This window comes from Poeciliopsis prolifica, unplaced genomic scaffold (assembly GCF_027474105.1).
Source record: "Poeciliopsis prolifica strain line A6 unplaced genomic scaffold, Auburn_PproV2 SCAFFOLD010, whole genome shotgun sequence".
Taxonomy (NCBI): Eukaryota; Metazoa; Chordata; class Actinopteri; order Cyprinodontiformes; family Poeciliidae; genus Poeciliopsis; species Poeciliopsis prolifica.
In genome coordinates, this window is record NW_026562385.1 from 6,802,549 (window position 1) to 6,818,339 (window position 15,791).

The 15,791-nt window shown below is 38.9% G+C and overlaps 2 protein-coding genes across 2 annotated transcripts; both read left to right on the forward strand.

Moving 5' to 3' along the window:
• The first annotated feature begins 1,226 nt into the window (after nt 1–1,226).
• si:ch211-11k18.4 (uncharacterized) lies at nt 1,227–6,775 on the forward strand. The gene is made up of 12 exons (XM_055036135.1): nt 1,227–1,514; nt 1,911–2,022; nt 2,636–2,729; nt 2,878–2,932; nt 3,076–3,216; nt 4,023–4,183; nt 4,629–4,727; nt 4,810–4,955; nt 5,285–5,456; nt 5,544–5,656; nt 5,972–6,056; nt 6,134–6,775. Exons 1-12 carry the CDS (start codon nt 1,397–1,399, stop codon nt 6,191–6,193), a joined length of 1,356 nt encoding a protein of 451 aa, XP_054892110.1. The 5' UTR covers nt 1,227–1,396; the 3' UTR covers nt 6,194–6,775.
• Nucleotides 6,776–7,847: 1,072 nt separating this feature from the next.
• rabep2 (rabaptin, RAB GTPase binding effector protein 2) lies at nt 7,848–15,785 on the forward strand. Its single transcript, XM_055035433.1, has 12 exons — nt 7,848–8,198; nt 10,579–10,734; nt 11,302–11,384; nt 11,456–11,833; nt 11,910–12,005; nt 12,353–12,451; nt 13,031–13,144; nt 14,010–14,088; nt 14,213–14,224; nt 14,380–14,534; nt 14,780–14,896; nt 15,011–15,785. The coding sequence occupies exons 1-12, from the start codon at nt 8,174–8,176 to the stop codon at nt 15,113–15,115; spliced, it is 1,419 nt and encodes a 472-aa protein (XP_054891408.1). The 5' UTR covers nt 7,848–8,173; the 3' UTR covers nt 15,116–15,785.
• Nucleotides 15,786–15,791: the final 6 nt, after the last annotated feature.

Sequence of the window (15,791 nt, forward strand, 5' to 3'; positions counted from 1 at the left end):
GCAATGGGGCTTCAGCTGGAACCTCTTACAAGAAATCACTAATTAAATAAGAGCCAGTCCTAGTCGGCGCCACAAATCCAATACGCCTTTTTTTTTTTTTTTTAATCCTCATTGCTTCCCACACCACAAACATTTGCCAGTTTTTCAATATTCAAGTAATGTTCAGGTCAGAGTTCTGCTTAAATAAGTGAACAAAGTCTGCTGTTTGACCAGAGATGGAAGCTTTTTCACTACTTGCAGATGGAGAAAGAGAGACAGAAGATTTTATTATCTATAAACCACTCAAGCACTAATAGCATTGGTTGACTATGACCAATCTTTCATCTGATTCTGGTCAGGGCTGCATTAGACACTTTAATGTTTAACGTCCAATTATAATTGGAGGCTTACTCTATTGGCAGTGCTGGCCCCAAGAATAAACAAACTGGTCAGCTGCTTTAAGCACAGAACCACTAGAGGGCACCCAAGTTGCAAGTTGCACTTCTAATACTTTGCAATAGTGCAAAATAAAACCTCTGATCCATGATATTAGTATGTTAAATGTGATGGTTGTAGTCAGACTCCAAAATATTTTAATGTTTTACTCAACCTCAACCTTTTACAACTCTTGGCAGCTTCCATGTATCTGCTGAACAGTAGCCCCACAACATGATGCTGTCGCCACCACCATGTTTCACTGTAGGGATGCTCATGTTAGGCATGTTGTGCAGCGTATGTCCTCTGCCACACATAGTTTTATTTTTAGGCCAAAAGGTTCAGTCTCATCTGGCCAAAATGAGCTTCATGTGCTTCCTATGTGGAAGCACATAAAGTTTCCACATAAGACCTCTTCTGACATTCTTGTGACGTTGACTTGCTGCTTACCGCTCATCCATAATAGCTAAAATAGGGCAATGTGTACATATTGTGTTGGTTTGTCCGACGCTTAAATGCCAAAGATATATTTTAAAGTTTGTGTTTGTGGGTCGGAAAATGTGGAAAAGTTCAGACTGTATAACATTTGTTGGGAACTGCATTTTTTTTTTTCATTTTATAAAATATTTAGAATTAAAAGGAAAATCAACAAAACATCTGTCATCTTTGATTAGAACATTTATTAAAATGATTTATTTATTGGTATTTTTAAACTTCACATTTAACATACTGTAGTAGAGACTGAAGTTAGCAGTTTGATAGGCGTTGCGAGTCAGCTAAGAGGGGAAACTACATTTCCCATAGGTCTTTGCGACCATCGACGCCCAAAGCTGACGACGTGGCTGAGAAACGTCTCATCACCGGTTTTCAGCGGACCGGGGTGATTCAAATCAGAGAGCAGGCTGTTCTCTCATTGCTCGTTCTGGACTTGTGAAAGCTCTTGCGGTCCTCTGCAACTCCTCGACCTCATCACTGTGCCGTTATGTCGGGAAAAGCCAAAGGCCGAAGTGCGGCTAACGCGGACTCCATGGCCGGCGGAGTGTCCTGCGATGAGCGCATCCTGCGGGATATTCATCAGCTGTACACGGAGGCGGACAGCGGTGGGTTACAGCACGTAATTAATACCTGGTCGTAATGCAGCTGCGCTCTTTTTAAACACAGTGTTTGAGATAAAGTTTGTTGTTACCCCGATAACTCGCTGGAGTATTTCGGTTGCAGCTAGGTGTTAGCTACTTGCTAACAAGGATTCTGTGATTTCGGCTGACGTTGCACTTGGAAAGGTTGATGCTAATCAAGTTAGCCACCTCTGCTTTTAACCAGCAGACAACAGATTGGACAACTGCGTTGTTTGATGCAAGTGTGTCACTGCATTTGTTTCATCCCTTGGGGTTCAGGCTTAGACGTTCACGCTTCTTGCATTTTATTTTTTAAAGCTATAGACAGGTATAAAACAAACCCTAACTGTAGTTTTGCCCGTGTTTTTGTATTTTCTGCAGGGTTAATTCCAGTGGCTGAAGCTGTTGGTGTGAAGCTCCTTCCACCCAGGAAAAAAATTACAGTGATGCTGATGGGCAACCACTCAGCCGGGAAAAGCTCTTTCATCAACTGGTAAATATGTGTGTCCACTTTGACCTCCACAAACTTCAGAGTATTTTACAGGACTTGTGTATGTTTAACACATAGTACGACATCATTCTGAAGGTTTGTGTTTAGCCTGCTTGTACTGTGATGCCACTAAATGAGATCCAGCTCAATCAAAGGCCTCCTGAAATCACCTGAGTGACGTGAATACACACCACCTGTGTGTGATTTAAAAGAGATAAAACTGGTGAACAAACAGCATTAAGTCAAAAGAACAAAGTAGACAAGTCAAAGATTACTTTGTAAAACAAGATTTTTTTTATGGCTCATACACCATGTGTGCTACATTTTAATAGAAAAACGCCAGGAGTTCGAGAGATGTGGTCATATGCTGTGTACAAGAAGAAACAACATGCAAAATCAGAGCTTTTTCAAGCATTAGGATGGCCCAATCTAAGTCCATTAGGAATCTGTGTGAAGTGTGTGAATTGAATTAGGTTTTTCATTGTTGGATCTTAATTAAATACCCTGAAGTTTGTTGTTAATATGACAAAATGTTGAATAGATCAACAGTCCTTGTCTCCTGTGATCCATTTTAAGTTGCCCCATATTTTTACTCGCATGTATTTGCTGTTCCCAGGTATGTAGAGGAGCACATCCAGCGCACTGGGGTGGCTATTGAGACGCAGGGTTTCAGCTTTGTTACAAGCGGTCGCAAAAGAGAGTCCCTCACGGTGAGCGCAGCAGCAGCAGCAGCAGCAGCAGAAGATTATCTTTGTGGCACAGGAATGTTGTTGGTCAAGGCATTTATGTGCACATTTATTTTTTTCTACCCTCCTGTCATTATTAGTGACAAAAATGTGGTTTTGTTTCCATCTTCAGGGAAACGCAACCCTTCATCTATATCCACATTTCAAGCCTCTGCAAGAGTTTAAAGGTGAGCATTTTGATTCATCGTCACCAAAAAATGTGCTGGCTGCTTGTCTCAAGAGAAGTTGCTTAATTCTATATATTTACCTCTTTTTTTCATTACTATGCTATTTTTCAAATGGTTATCCAATCTTTTAAATTCTCCTCAAGGTGTTTCAGAGTACCTGAGCACAGAGATCTGCACATCGCGACAAAAGCGGTTCAGCCTGGTGACGTTTGTGGATTCTCCAGGCTTGGTGGATGGAGATATGAAATATCCCTTTGATGTGGACGAGGTGGTCCTCTGGCTGGGTAGGTTCCCACAAAAATGCTTCCAATCATTTGGACTTGGATTGTTTTTCTTCCTGATTGCTCCACTTCGTAAGCAGTTCTCTCCCCTAGCCAGTCGCTTAAATGTCAGCAAAAATGGACAATTTATTCTCTAAACATACGCAAGAACTGTTTCCCGAATGTGCACGTCTTTTGTAGGAAACACCTTCAAGTAATATTACATAAATTATGAATAAATGTATAAAAGACATTTTAATAGTAGCAATGACAAATGGCTGGAAGATCCTCCACACTTTTCAGTTTTTAAAGGCTATTATCCTTCTTTCTATTCTTTCTATTTTTCATTTGTTTGGTGTACCATAATTATTTTTTCTTATAGTCTACTCCTCCTGACTCATGAGGAATTTAAACAAGTTGTGTTTGTGTGATGCATTTATGTTTTTGGGAAGCAGAAAGTTGTGGATTACAAATGTAAGCTGTCAGATATGCCTACATCTGAAATACTGAATTATCAACATTTTTACTTCACATATTCAGCTCAATATGAGTAGAACAGGTTCTTCTGAAGCTTTGTTCTATCTGCTTTTGTAAACAAAACAATTTTTTGCCTCAGAGAAAAAGATGAACACCTCCAGTTTTCTACTAGAGCTCTTACAAAGTGCCGACTTCTGTTTCTGACTGACTAAGCAATATAATGATGTACTCCAATATGTAATTGTTACATTAACTTTATTTACTCTTGATCATGTATTCATGTGACCTTTTTTTATTGTTAGATAATTCTGTCTTCTATGAAAAATAATATATTTTATTATTGCTACTTTCAGGGGAACTTTGTGACCTTATTCTGGTTTTCTTTGACCCCATGGGTCAGGCTCTGTGCAAGCGGACTCTCAACATTGTGGAGTCCCTGAATGAAAAACATGGCGACCGGCTACACTTTTATCTGAGCAAGGCAGATGAAGCTGGTGGAGAGTCAGACAGACAGGTAAACTCAGCTACTGATCTGTCTAGGTGCTCTTCTGCATTGGTGTGTTTTTGCAAAATATTCATTAATGCTGCACTTTTTCCACATTGTTTCTCTTTCAGTTTTGAACCTGTAGAAACAAATGTGTAGTCCACCATTTTTTTAACAAGCTGTTGAGGCTCACTCAAATTGCATGGAGTGCATGTGAACATCACTTGTCAAGTTTTTCTGCACGACGAATTCAAAAGCTAAATATATTAAGAAAATTAAAAAGAAAAAAACATAGATGAAAAGTTTTTGGATTGGATTTCTTTACTCGCTTTACAGACTCTTAACAGTAATTTGTTTGGAGAACATATTTGTGTTTAATCCTGGGACTCAATGATTGGTTGAAAACGCAGATGATTATATTGACAATATTTGATGGAAACCACGTCCACTAATACTAGTTCTGTAATTTTGTTAGAGAGTAATGATGCAGATTGTTCAGGAGCTCTGCAAAAGACCAGGACTCAACAAATGTGGTTTCGACATGCCCACCATTTACATTCCCAATCCCAACAAGGTAGGTCAGATTTCTGACATTAAACGTGTGCATATAACATGATTGCTTGTTTTCTTCATTGTTTTTGTGCATCTGTTTTCAGTCCAGCCGCTGTGTGAACCAGATTGAGGAGGTCTGCCGTGCCATCGAGAAAACCATCAACCAGACGGTCCAGAACACCCTCAACTCCCTGGAGAAGGACTGCGAGCTCGTCAGCGAGGCCATCACGAATAAACTCATCAATGACAGGTGAAAAACACACTTCAACTTATTTCTATGATTCTGTTTTTTTTCTGACAACAGCTTGTTGGCCCACTTATCTCATTACATGTTATTTATTGTTGAGTCTAATGACATACACATTTTTAGCAGGTTTCTAACATATTTTTTAGAGTTGAACAAAAGCATGGACTTTATCTTTTTTGAACTCATTAATAAACTTAATAGTCATGTAACAAATGTGTGGACAAGTCTCGAAAATGTGAGTTTGTAAAACGGTGAGGATTTGTGGAAATGTTTGAAGTGCTCCCTGGATCAGTGATGCTTTCAGAGTGAAACTCTGATCATTTGATCCACAGGCAGAACAGTTTGGGGAACAGACGTGCCCGCTGCCAGAGCTGCTTCCTGTCCCTGCTGGGTTTCTGCATCCCACTGGCTCTGCTGGCCTTACTGTTGATGGGGACGTTGTCCAAAGAGCTACTGGACATGGCTCTGGGCCAACAGGGCAGAGAGACTCTCTCAATGTATCTGGTGAGCATCCATCAGGTGCAAAATCAACCACTTTGTTGCTATTTTTAAAGTGTGGCTAAAATGTGTGGCTTCCTTGTTTTGCTACAGACTCCAGTAGTGAATTTATTTGACTCCCTGTCTGGGGAACAGCAGCTTTATTGCTGCGGTGGACTGGTCCTTCTCTCCTTCCTCCTGCTCATCGTTGCTCGCTTTGCCTTCAGGTAGGAGGCATCAGAACCATCTGTGCCTTCAGTTTGATCAAATATAACTCGGTCACTGTCGAGTGTTTGTTTTTTCTTTCTTTCTTCTTTTCCCAAGAAATATGCAAGTATGTTTTTTTGTTTTCTTGCTAACATAATCTTTTGTGCTAAGTTTAGTTATTGTAAAACAAAGACATTCAAATTGGAAAAACATCAAGTCAAACAACTGACTTTTTAAAAATTTATGTTAACCACTACAGAGAAGTATTTAATTTTAAAGTGGAAGGAACTGAACTATTGGGGGGCTTTTTTTTTTTTTTTTTTGATTGTCTGCAGAACTCGGCCGACTCTGTCAGGCAAACAGAAACGGCAGCTTCAGGAGAAGCTCGAATACATTCAGGAGGTGGTTAAGACCAAAAAGGTATCTTGATCCACTCTGACATTCTCATGGCGGGGAACGATAGGTTAGTGTTTTAATGTTTCGTTTTCTCCCTCTAGAAAAATCTCTACGAGGAATATCTGCGCCAGAGTGTTAGTGATCAGGACATGGACTTGTAAAGGAGGAAAAAGAAAAAAACAGTTCCTCACAATGACTTGGGACCAACTTGCCAAGATTCCACACCAGCTCAAATGTGTCTTTCTTTTTATTCCAAATATATGTGACATTCAACAGAAAACCCCTCCATGATCTGGTGCTTTGACTTGGGAACAGCCTGTTACAAGAACTTTGACTCTACCTGCACATGACATTAGCTTGTTACTGATCTTATTTCTTATGAGCACTTCCTTTCTGAGTCCTGTGCCTCTGTCTCTTTCCAAGTAATTCAGGTGTGAACCACTCTATAACACAAAGATGCTTAAGCTATTTATAGTTAACACATAGCACTGAATTGAGTGTCTTTGTAAACATTTTCAACTTTGAGGGTGTTACCCAGAATTTTATACAATATTTTTTCATCAAGATGTCACATATTTGTATTATCCCTAAAGATATTAGTAAGTAGAATAATCAATTAAAAATTCTGTAGTTCTGATTGTTTGCCAGCAGTCATGAGAAATTGCATAGGTTTGCGTTTCAATTTTTTAAAATTTCTCTTCACCTTATTGTGATTTAAATAACTAAATAAATGGTTCAATCCAGAGTGTTCTGGGAGAAAATGTGTATTCACACACACCACCTTAAGGTCTTTTATAATTTTTCTTAAATCGGTTTACAATGTTTAGACCAGAAAGATTAAACACCACATATTGTAAAGAAAAAAGCTATAAAAGCCTTCAGAGATTTGAAAAATCACAAACAAGTTATTTTTGGAGTGTAACATCCTTGAGGTATTTTTGTGGTTTTTCTACACCTACCTGAGGTCCCAGAGAGTCATGCTCCAGTTTTGTCTTTGATTCATGCAGTTCTGTAGTAAGGTAGTAAAAAAGCTTGTGCATCTGGAGCTAATTCCTAAACTCATGAGCTAAAAAATGTAAGACATTCAAGATAAAATAAGGACTGGAAAATCTGGAATTGACTAATTCAGGTGTGAAACAAGCAGGTAATCTTGTTCCCTCCATTCTTTTAAGAACGGTTTCCAGCACCTGAAATAACCTGATGGTGTGACCGTTTTCAGAGGTTGTAGTTATGGGGTCGCCTTATAAAATGTAAAAAAAAAAAAAAAAAAACTGACTCAAATGGAACACCTTTCAATGGTAATGAAAGTTTCTTGAGGTAAATTTTGTTTCCCAAAGTATAGTTGGAATTAAGATTAAATTAGACTTTTTAGGGGGTAATTTACCAAACTTAAATTTTCATTAAAAAATTTCTATATGCTGGATTCCTACAAATCCAGCATATATCTTTGCTTTGCAACTTTCTGTTGGCATGAGGTGTGAGTGTTTTGCTGCAGGAGGGACTGGTGCGCTTCACAAAATGAAACGTCATGGAAAACAACTCGTACCTGTGAAAATATTTTTAAAAAAGTTTGCAAAAGCATGATAAGGGTTGTCAGGCAGATCCTATTCATGACTTTTTGAATCCAAGTGTGGCTCTAATTAGGCCCTGGGTGTGGTTGGCAAAAAATAAATGAAGGGAAAATTCCCCTTTTAAAATCAGTGATTTTAAAAGGGGGGCTGGGTGTGTCTTAAAATGCATGCTTTTAATTTGAAAAATTTTCAACTCTATATCTTGTTTGCTTAGTCCAAAGAAACTGCCAAAAATATACATTTAAAATTTTTTCTCCAAGTAAAATTTATATTATTTAACATTAAATCTCTCAATAAAAACTTCCATATTTAACAGAGAGTGAAATAAACACTTTTCCTGGCTTGTTTCTGGGTGTTTGCTGGGATGGCATCCAGGGTCAGGGCTTTGTGAACAGGAAGGAGGTTGACGTGTTTTCCGCTCAGACCGGGGAAAGTTGTTTCCTGAACTAATGCTTTCAGCACCAAACCCTCACCCGCCTCCAAAATGACTGGAGCGGACTTTAGGAGTTGTTAATACTCGCGTTTTTCTTCGTTTTGTTTCTCCTCTCCTACCTGACGTCTGACCGGAAGATGAGCTCGGAGAAAGGAGACGCAGGTACTAAAAGCAACAGGTTTCACTCTAATCTGCTCCACGAACAGCTGCGAGCTCAAGCTTTAAAACTCAAGATTTAAAGCATGAGTTTTAATTTGTTTTGAATGTTTGCTTGTTTCTAGCGTCGGGTTAAAGCGTTAGCTTGCTTACGTTGACAGACAAACGGCCTGTTAGCATGACTGACCATTGAAATGAACAGCAGCGGCTAGGCAGCAGCTAACACGTCTAGCTAACAAAACTGATACTTTGGAAGACGATTTCACAAACTACTTGCTTTGTCACTAACTGTGAGAGTTGGTAATGATGCACAGTAACATTAAATATTAGTTTTTGAACCAGTTACCCACACTTGATCATAAAAGAGAAGCGAAAGTAAATAATGGAAGCGAAACTGCCTATAATTGCATGTTTTTGAATGGTCACTAATGCATTAAATGAAGTTTTAGAAATGTAAAACCTTCCTGTGTGAAGTTTGGTTCTTTTTACATCTTCTTTTACAAGCTGAGCTAATTTGAAAGTCAAGACAAGATTACCTGTTGCACATCATGAGAGTGACAATTCCTCAAATGCTGTTTAAGTGTTAATATGCCTTTAAGTTTTATTAAAGTCTTTTGCACTTGAAATCTGTTGTCACAAATAGATAAAGTACTTGTTTCTTAGTGTAATTGGAAAATAGAATTAAAATGTGTTATGTTTGATGTGACATGTACAGGTGCATCGCAGGAAATGACAATATTATCCCATATAATTTCTGTTCAGTTCAGAAAGATATTCCATATACAAGAACATCTCAAATATGTTAAGTCATTTTGGGTTAAAACTAATTAAAAGTTTACATTAGTGTTTTTTAGTTTACTTGACAGCTCTCCGTCAAGCAGTCTTTTGCATGGAGTGGAAGTCACAAAAGGGCATTGCTAAAGAAACTGGTTGTAGGCAGAATACTGTAATCAAGCATTGTGATGGCAAAATTTTGTGGAAGGAGAAAGTGTGATTTAAAAAAAAAAAACCCACAAGCAACAGGGAGAAGCGCAGCTTTGAGAGGATTTGAGGCCCATTCAACAGAACAAGGAGGGAACTGTGGCTGCAGTCAGTGCTGGGTCCACTGTTTTAATATTCTGAGTGAGTTGTAATATTCATAGAAAATAGCTGGGTAAATATTGAAATTAAACCTGCTTGCACTTTTTGTCTTCTATTGTTTAGATTTCTAATCCTGTATTCGACTTTCCAAAAGATACAAAGCTTCATCTGCATGAAAATTATGGAGACATTTTACTAAGTGCAGTTTCTCTTAGTGATGTTACTCTCACGTCTAAAAAGCAAAAGTTTACTCAAAGTAATTTTACCTGTGATGTTTAATAAATCTAACTTAATCGAGCTTTGACATAAACTATCTTAATTTAGGAAGAAATATGCATTCTGCAATGACAATGGTGCACTTGTAAAGAGGAATTCAAAACACATTGAAATTTGTTTGCCAGCATGAGCAGATTTGTCTCAGTTCTGCTTTTATTTCCACTCAATAAAATATTGGTTTTAGTGACCCAGGTGTAAAGTTTTCTCTTTAATTATTTGTGATAGCTGAAATTTGGGGTTTGTAGCACATTATCTTTTAATAGCATCCTGGTTTTTATTAACTTTATATTTGGATCTTAGTACAAATTAAACTGTTTGGCATTTCAAATATAAAGTTAGCATTTGAAAATGTTTCTTTTTCTCTACTTTCAGGCTAATAAGAGTTTTTTCTCCATTCAATTCTTGTTTTTTATGTTTTTGTACAAATTGTCAAATTGGACCTGAGTATAAAATAATAATAATAATAAAAGAATTACAATAAAAACACAAGAAATATTTTACGTGAAATGTTGTTTTTTATTTGCTCAAAAATAAACCAAACATTATTATTAGGGTCATCAAGAAGATAAATCTTCTGTCAGACTGGAATTACAATTGTCACTTCAAAGTTTTGAAATCGGGGAACAAATGTCCTATCGACGTGATCAGAAGTCATATCTCTGAATGGGGGTTTCCTGATCCCACAAGCAATCCTGCATCACGCACCAGTGGTTCATCTGCACACTTTCAGCTTTCAATATAAAAAAAAAAACAGATTTAGTCACCTCCGCCATTTACTGTGTGCATAAAGTTGAAAATGTCTGCGCATCTCCTCCAAGTAATCATTAGTGTGAATTATAAGACGTCGAAATGACAGAGAACAAACACACTAAAATAATAAAGTGACATTTTCTGTGTGAAGTTTTGCAACCAAAGTAACAGATTCATACATTTCCCGATTTTTTCTGGGAGTGTCAACTTATGGACATTACTGCGCATCAGCTTTCCTGTGGGAAGTGTAATAAATGATAACGCTGTGTGTGGTTTTCAGTGGCGAGCCTGCAGGCCCAGCTAGCCGAGTACCGGGCCCAGGCCGAGCACTGGCAGGGCGTGGCGACCATCTGTGAGCTGAGCAAACAGGAGGAACTGGCCGAGCTGCAGAAACAATGTGATGAAGAGATACAGTCTCTGCAGGAGGCGCTCAGAGGTCAGGAACTGTGTTTTTTAGCACTATGTTGTTATATTGCTAAAGTAAAATGATATCTTGTTGACAATTCTGGGCCCTGTAAGTCTAAACAAGATTATTTTTTGTTTTAGAAAAGCACAACAGAAAATTATTTTCATTTGTTGCCTAATAGGGCATTAGATTTTTTTATTACCTCAAACCTGTTTCTGATTGGATGATCAGTCAAACTATCACCTTTGGATAGAAATTAGATTTGATAAATGTTTTAGTTTGCATTGTTCTCACATTATTTTGATTTTCATTTGCTTAATTGTTTTTTTTTTACTAATCAATATTAGTGAGTAGATAATCAATAAAAATAGCAATTCTTGATTTTTATCAATAAACGTTTGCTGATTTGACTTCATAATCTTACATTTAAGAAAACATATATTTCTTTTACTCTGTATTATTTCCAATCTGGAGAGATTCTGAGATCTTAAGTCTTTGTTTTAACTTTTACTGCATTCGGCGGCAGAAAGTAAACGTTCATTAGGGCAGTGATTAAGTAAAAATAGCCCTAATTAATCCTGAACATCTTGTTTTCAGAGACTGCAGCTCAGTATGAAGCCAGGATAGCAGTGCTGCAGTCCCAGCCTGTGGACTGGAGGAGAACCAGTGGACACAACGCGGTCAGATTGCTTCTCTTTTAGTATTTTAAGTATGTTAGTCCAGATCTCATCGATTGTTTTCTGTCTATTAGACCAGCAGCAGGAAGGGCCGGGGCGACGCCGACGTCTCCACTAATGACTCTCCAACCTCGGCTGTCAACAGCTCGAAAGAGGATGAAGCAGCTCCGCCAGCGGACCAAACGAGAAGTCGTCCAGCGGAGTCGGAGGCAGCGGCAGAAGGAGAAAGCTCGCCACTCTCGGCCGAGGGTTACTTCTCACTACAGAACTGCGACTCGGCGTCGCTGTCCTCGTTCTCCTTGGACACGCCGTCTCTGCCCAGAAAGCTCTTGGCTCAGGACGACACAGATTCGCTGGTTTCCACAGGAACGCTGGTTCCCGAAGCCATCTACCTGCCGCCAGCCGGACACCGTCTCGTAACGCACAGCGACTGGGACGCCATGAACGCTCAGGTCCGGAGACGGCAGCATTCGGCTTTCAGGTTGTGGCAGGTCAGAGAGTTTAGTAAACCTGTGCTTTGTTTGGCAGCTGTCAGAACTGCGAGGGGAAGTGAGCCGGCTGCAGGCGGAGAAGGAGGAGCTGGAGAGAGAACTGGATACACACACCCACCAAACCCACAATCAGGTGGGACACTCTGCTCCGATTGGTTGACATATGAGTCAGTATTATGTGTGATCATATTTTTTGTACTCCTGTTGATTTGAAGGGTATTATTTATGCATTCTGATTTATAAGTATAAACAAGATGATATGTAATAAAGTAAAAATTTCTTAATTCTTTGTGTGATTCTAAAGTGTGGCTTCAATTAAGAACAGCACAGCACATTTGTGCTTTCCTTTCACATGTTGTTGAATTTAGCAAAGAAAACAGTGAAAATTGGATGTTTCCTGATGAGTGCGTCTCCAGAGTTAATCAGCTTCGTCTACCAGAAATGTGCAGATTTGAATAAAAGTTGTTTGTTGGTGTTCAGGTCTCACTGCTCCAGTCTCAGGTCCAGGCGTCAGAGACGCTTCTACAAGATTTACAGAAATCTTTCAGCCAATCACAGAATGCTGTGCAGAGCCGGCTGGTGAGTATAGCAACACTGATCAGAAAAATTTGTCTAGTGAAAGTGTTTCAAAATTAATATTAGTTATTTAATATATGTATGTATTTATTATCATAAAAATAAATATGATGATACTTACTGGACCAGACAGAACCTAAACACACCTGTTCAAATCAGATTCTGCATGTGTGTAACTTTTATATTATGTGAAATTTCAGAAGCATGCATCAGGAACTATATAAATAATATATTTAGCATGATATATAGTTTAAAATAAACCATTAAAAAAAAAGCATTTTTTGCAAATAAATAAGGGTTTCATAAACCTCAAGTTGTTTGTATTTTAATTTGGGTCTTGACATTTTGGGTTTTAAGCAATTTAAATTGTCATAGAGGTGATCAAATGCAATTTGGTCAACTTAAAAAAAAAATCGATAAATAGCCCTTTAATTAGAATTGAAAGCCTCAATCATGAGCATTATTTTCTCCTTGGACATAAACGCATCTTTTCTTTCCTTTTTGTTTATTAGTGAATGCAGAATTAAAATAAAATGCTTTTCTAAATGTCTGAAACCAACGTCACTATTTTCTCCTGTGCAGGCAGATCTGTCCCTGTCTCAGCGGAAAATGTGTTGCGAATTGTCCAGGCTGAAGGGAGAAGAGGTTGACGAGAGCTTACTAGAGTCCATGTCGTCCCTCTCGAGCTCACAGCAGGTAAATCCACCATTTTGAAGCACTCTCTCACAGAACACCTCACTCAGAAGAGCTGTCCAATTGTTTTCATTTAAGAAATCAATTCACACATATTTTATAGCAACACTTGTGGATGTTTCAGAATAGAACATTAAAGTTGTGAAACTAAAGCTTTATCTTAGAGAATCGTAGGAACAGAAAAATGTTTTTTCTGCTTTCATAAAAGATTGCAGTTAATTAAAAACCTAACGTAGTGATATCACGCATCCAAAGATTTGTTTTTGTCAAATTGAATCTATGAATCAGATTTCTACATTTAGATTACATTTTGATGACATTTTCTAACTTTGACTTCCAAGAAGAGCTCCAACATCTTTACAGCACCTGACTGCTGTACTGTAAACCTGTTAATACCCTTTGAACTTTTTCATATTTCATCACATTATTTCTACATATTAGAACGGTGTATTGAATTGGTGTCCTTACTTACCAACTATAGAGCACACCATACTATAAGCTGCACCTACATTTAAAAAAAAAAAAAAAAAACTGGAAACGTACATATATAAACCACACAGGGCTATAAGCCGCATGGTTCAATGCGTGGGGAAAAAGTATCGTATTATAGTCTGAAAAATACGGTAATTTGTTAACAAGTTAACAGTGGAAAGTAGAAGGAAAACAATACGTGGCTTTCAAAATTCTGTAAAATGGATTTTCCGTTTTTATTCACCCTCCTCTGAAACATTTAGGTAAAATGCAGTGCAACAAAATGCATTCACAGTATTAGGGAAGATGAGAGAGACAGCCCCGTTAAGGCCAACATTGTATTTGTATTTCTATGCAACACCTTGTATGAATTCCTTGTTTATTGTTTACCGTGTAGGGGGCGCACTGTGAGGAGCGGCTTCGCATTGAGATTGTCAATCTGAGGGAGCAGCTGGACAGTCGGACGGAGGAGAACGGTCTGTGGACAGTTTATTTTTTTCTTGGTCTCTGATTATCCTGCTAACTTTCACAATGCTGAAATAATTTCTTCCTGTCCCTTCGTGCCTCATGGCCGGTGCTGATTACAACGACCGTCGTCAGATGTTTTAGAGGGTGAGTGAACATCATGCTTTATTATCACGCTGGTCACAAATTAACCTCCCCTGTAGGATAATGTTTCACTTTGAACACCTTTGGTTAACTATCCAGCCACTCATAAGTCTCAGAGTTGTAAAGTTACGGAGCTGCGCTTGTGATTGCCTCCGCAGTGCAGCTGTCCACTCTGAGGACGGAGACGGAGAAGATCCAGGCTCAGAAGGACCAGCAGCAGGCTGAGCTGCTTTCCTGCCGCAGTGAACTGGACGCCCTGCGGGTGGCGCTCTCTCATTTGCAGAACTCGAACAAAGCCCTCATTCATGATAAAGTAAATAAAACTTGATCACAAACTCTTATTTTGATGCAGTTTCAGCTACTTGCGATAGTACTGTGTGCTACATGGATTTTGTGGTTTACTATGTTTGTAATTTTTTCAATGGATTTATCTGCAATTGCCCTTTAGGGACAATAACGTTTATTTAATCTAATCACTGTATGTTTAAGGTCGTTGTCCGCCTGGAAAGTGAGTTTTTTTTGTAAAGTTCTGTTTTTCTATTTTTTTTTGGCTCTCAGGCCATTCTTCACCAACAGTGTCTGGAGCTCCGAAGCCAAGTGATCAGTCTCCGCTCTCAGGTGGACACCAGCCAGACTGTGCAGAGGGATTTCGTCGAGCTCTCCCAGTCGCTTCAGGTGCGGTACGAAACGACGCCCAAGCGACGAGGCGTGAGCTATCGGAACCGCCCTGGCACGTCCACCGGCTGGTATCTCATCCTCCATCTCTGTCTCTGTCTCTCCGCTCTCCAGGTGAAGCTGGAGTTGATCCGGCAGGCGGAGAGTCTGGAACAGGTCAAGGAAATTCTGGGGGAGAGCGTCGGCGAAGCGGAGTCTCAGCCGGCTGACGCCTCGTGAGCGTCGGCGGAGAAAAAGTTCAGAAAACCAAAATAAAACGTAAAACATATCACCCTGACCGAGACAGTCCACGCGCCGAACCGACAGGCCAGATAATGCAACACTCATTTCCTTTTTCGCATTAAGACACTGGAACCTCTCGCAGACGGTATCGTCTGCTTCCACTAGCTTAATGAAACGGTTGATCGAGAGCCATTTTTATATTTACTTCTGTTAACACATTCCTTCCTGTACAGCACTAATGCTAACCTGAACGTAATTTGTTCATGAAACTGACACTCATCTGCACAACACTTGACTCTGCAGTGATTCCACATATTTAAGCAATATTCCTCAGTGAAGAAGGACCTCTATGCAGCTCAGTGCAATAAGGATGGATAAAGCAATGCAAAATAGAAGATTTTTAATGTATTTTGTTTTTATATGTAATTAACGATCTATTTGTTGTCATTTATTGGCCGAGTAGACGTAGAACCCATATCTTTTAAATTTAAATGTACGACTGAGATTAGAAAATGCAAGCGTTGTGTTAGTAGAGCAATATAAATGTGTAGCATGTTTTTTGTTTGTTTGTTTTATTACACACTGAAGATGAAAAACAAGTTGTCACATTATGTCTCTCAAGCATTAAGGTCACAATCAAACAGGTATAATAAAGTTCTGCGACTCAGAGCTT

Bases quoted from the DNA above. Each gene is read 5' to 3' on its own strand.
- rabep2 (XM_055035433.1), top strand. From the start codon at position 8,174: ATGAGCTCGGAGAAAGGAGACGCAG. The intron at 13,145-14,009 runs GTAAATCCACCA...TTTACCGTGTAG, and splicing joins CCCTCTCGAGCTCACAGCAG to GGGGCGCACTGTGAGGAGCG. The intron at 14,897-15,010 runs GTGCGGTACGAA...TCCGCTCTCCAG, and splicing joins AGCTCTCCCAGTCGCTTCAG to GTGAAGCTGGAGTTGATCCG.
- si:ch211-11k18.4 (XM_055036135.1), top strand. From the start codon at position 1,397: ATGTCGGGAAAAGCCAAAGGCCGAAGTGCGGCTAACGCGGACTCCATG. The intron at 1,515-1,910 runs GTGGGTTACAGC...TATTTTCTGCAG, and splicing joins GTACACGGAGGCGGACAGCG to GGTTAATTCCAGTGGCTGAA. The intron at 2,933-3,075 runs GTGAGCATTTTG...ATTCTCCTCAAG, and splicing joins GCCTCTGCAAGAGTTTAAAG to GTGTTTCAGAGTACCTGAGC.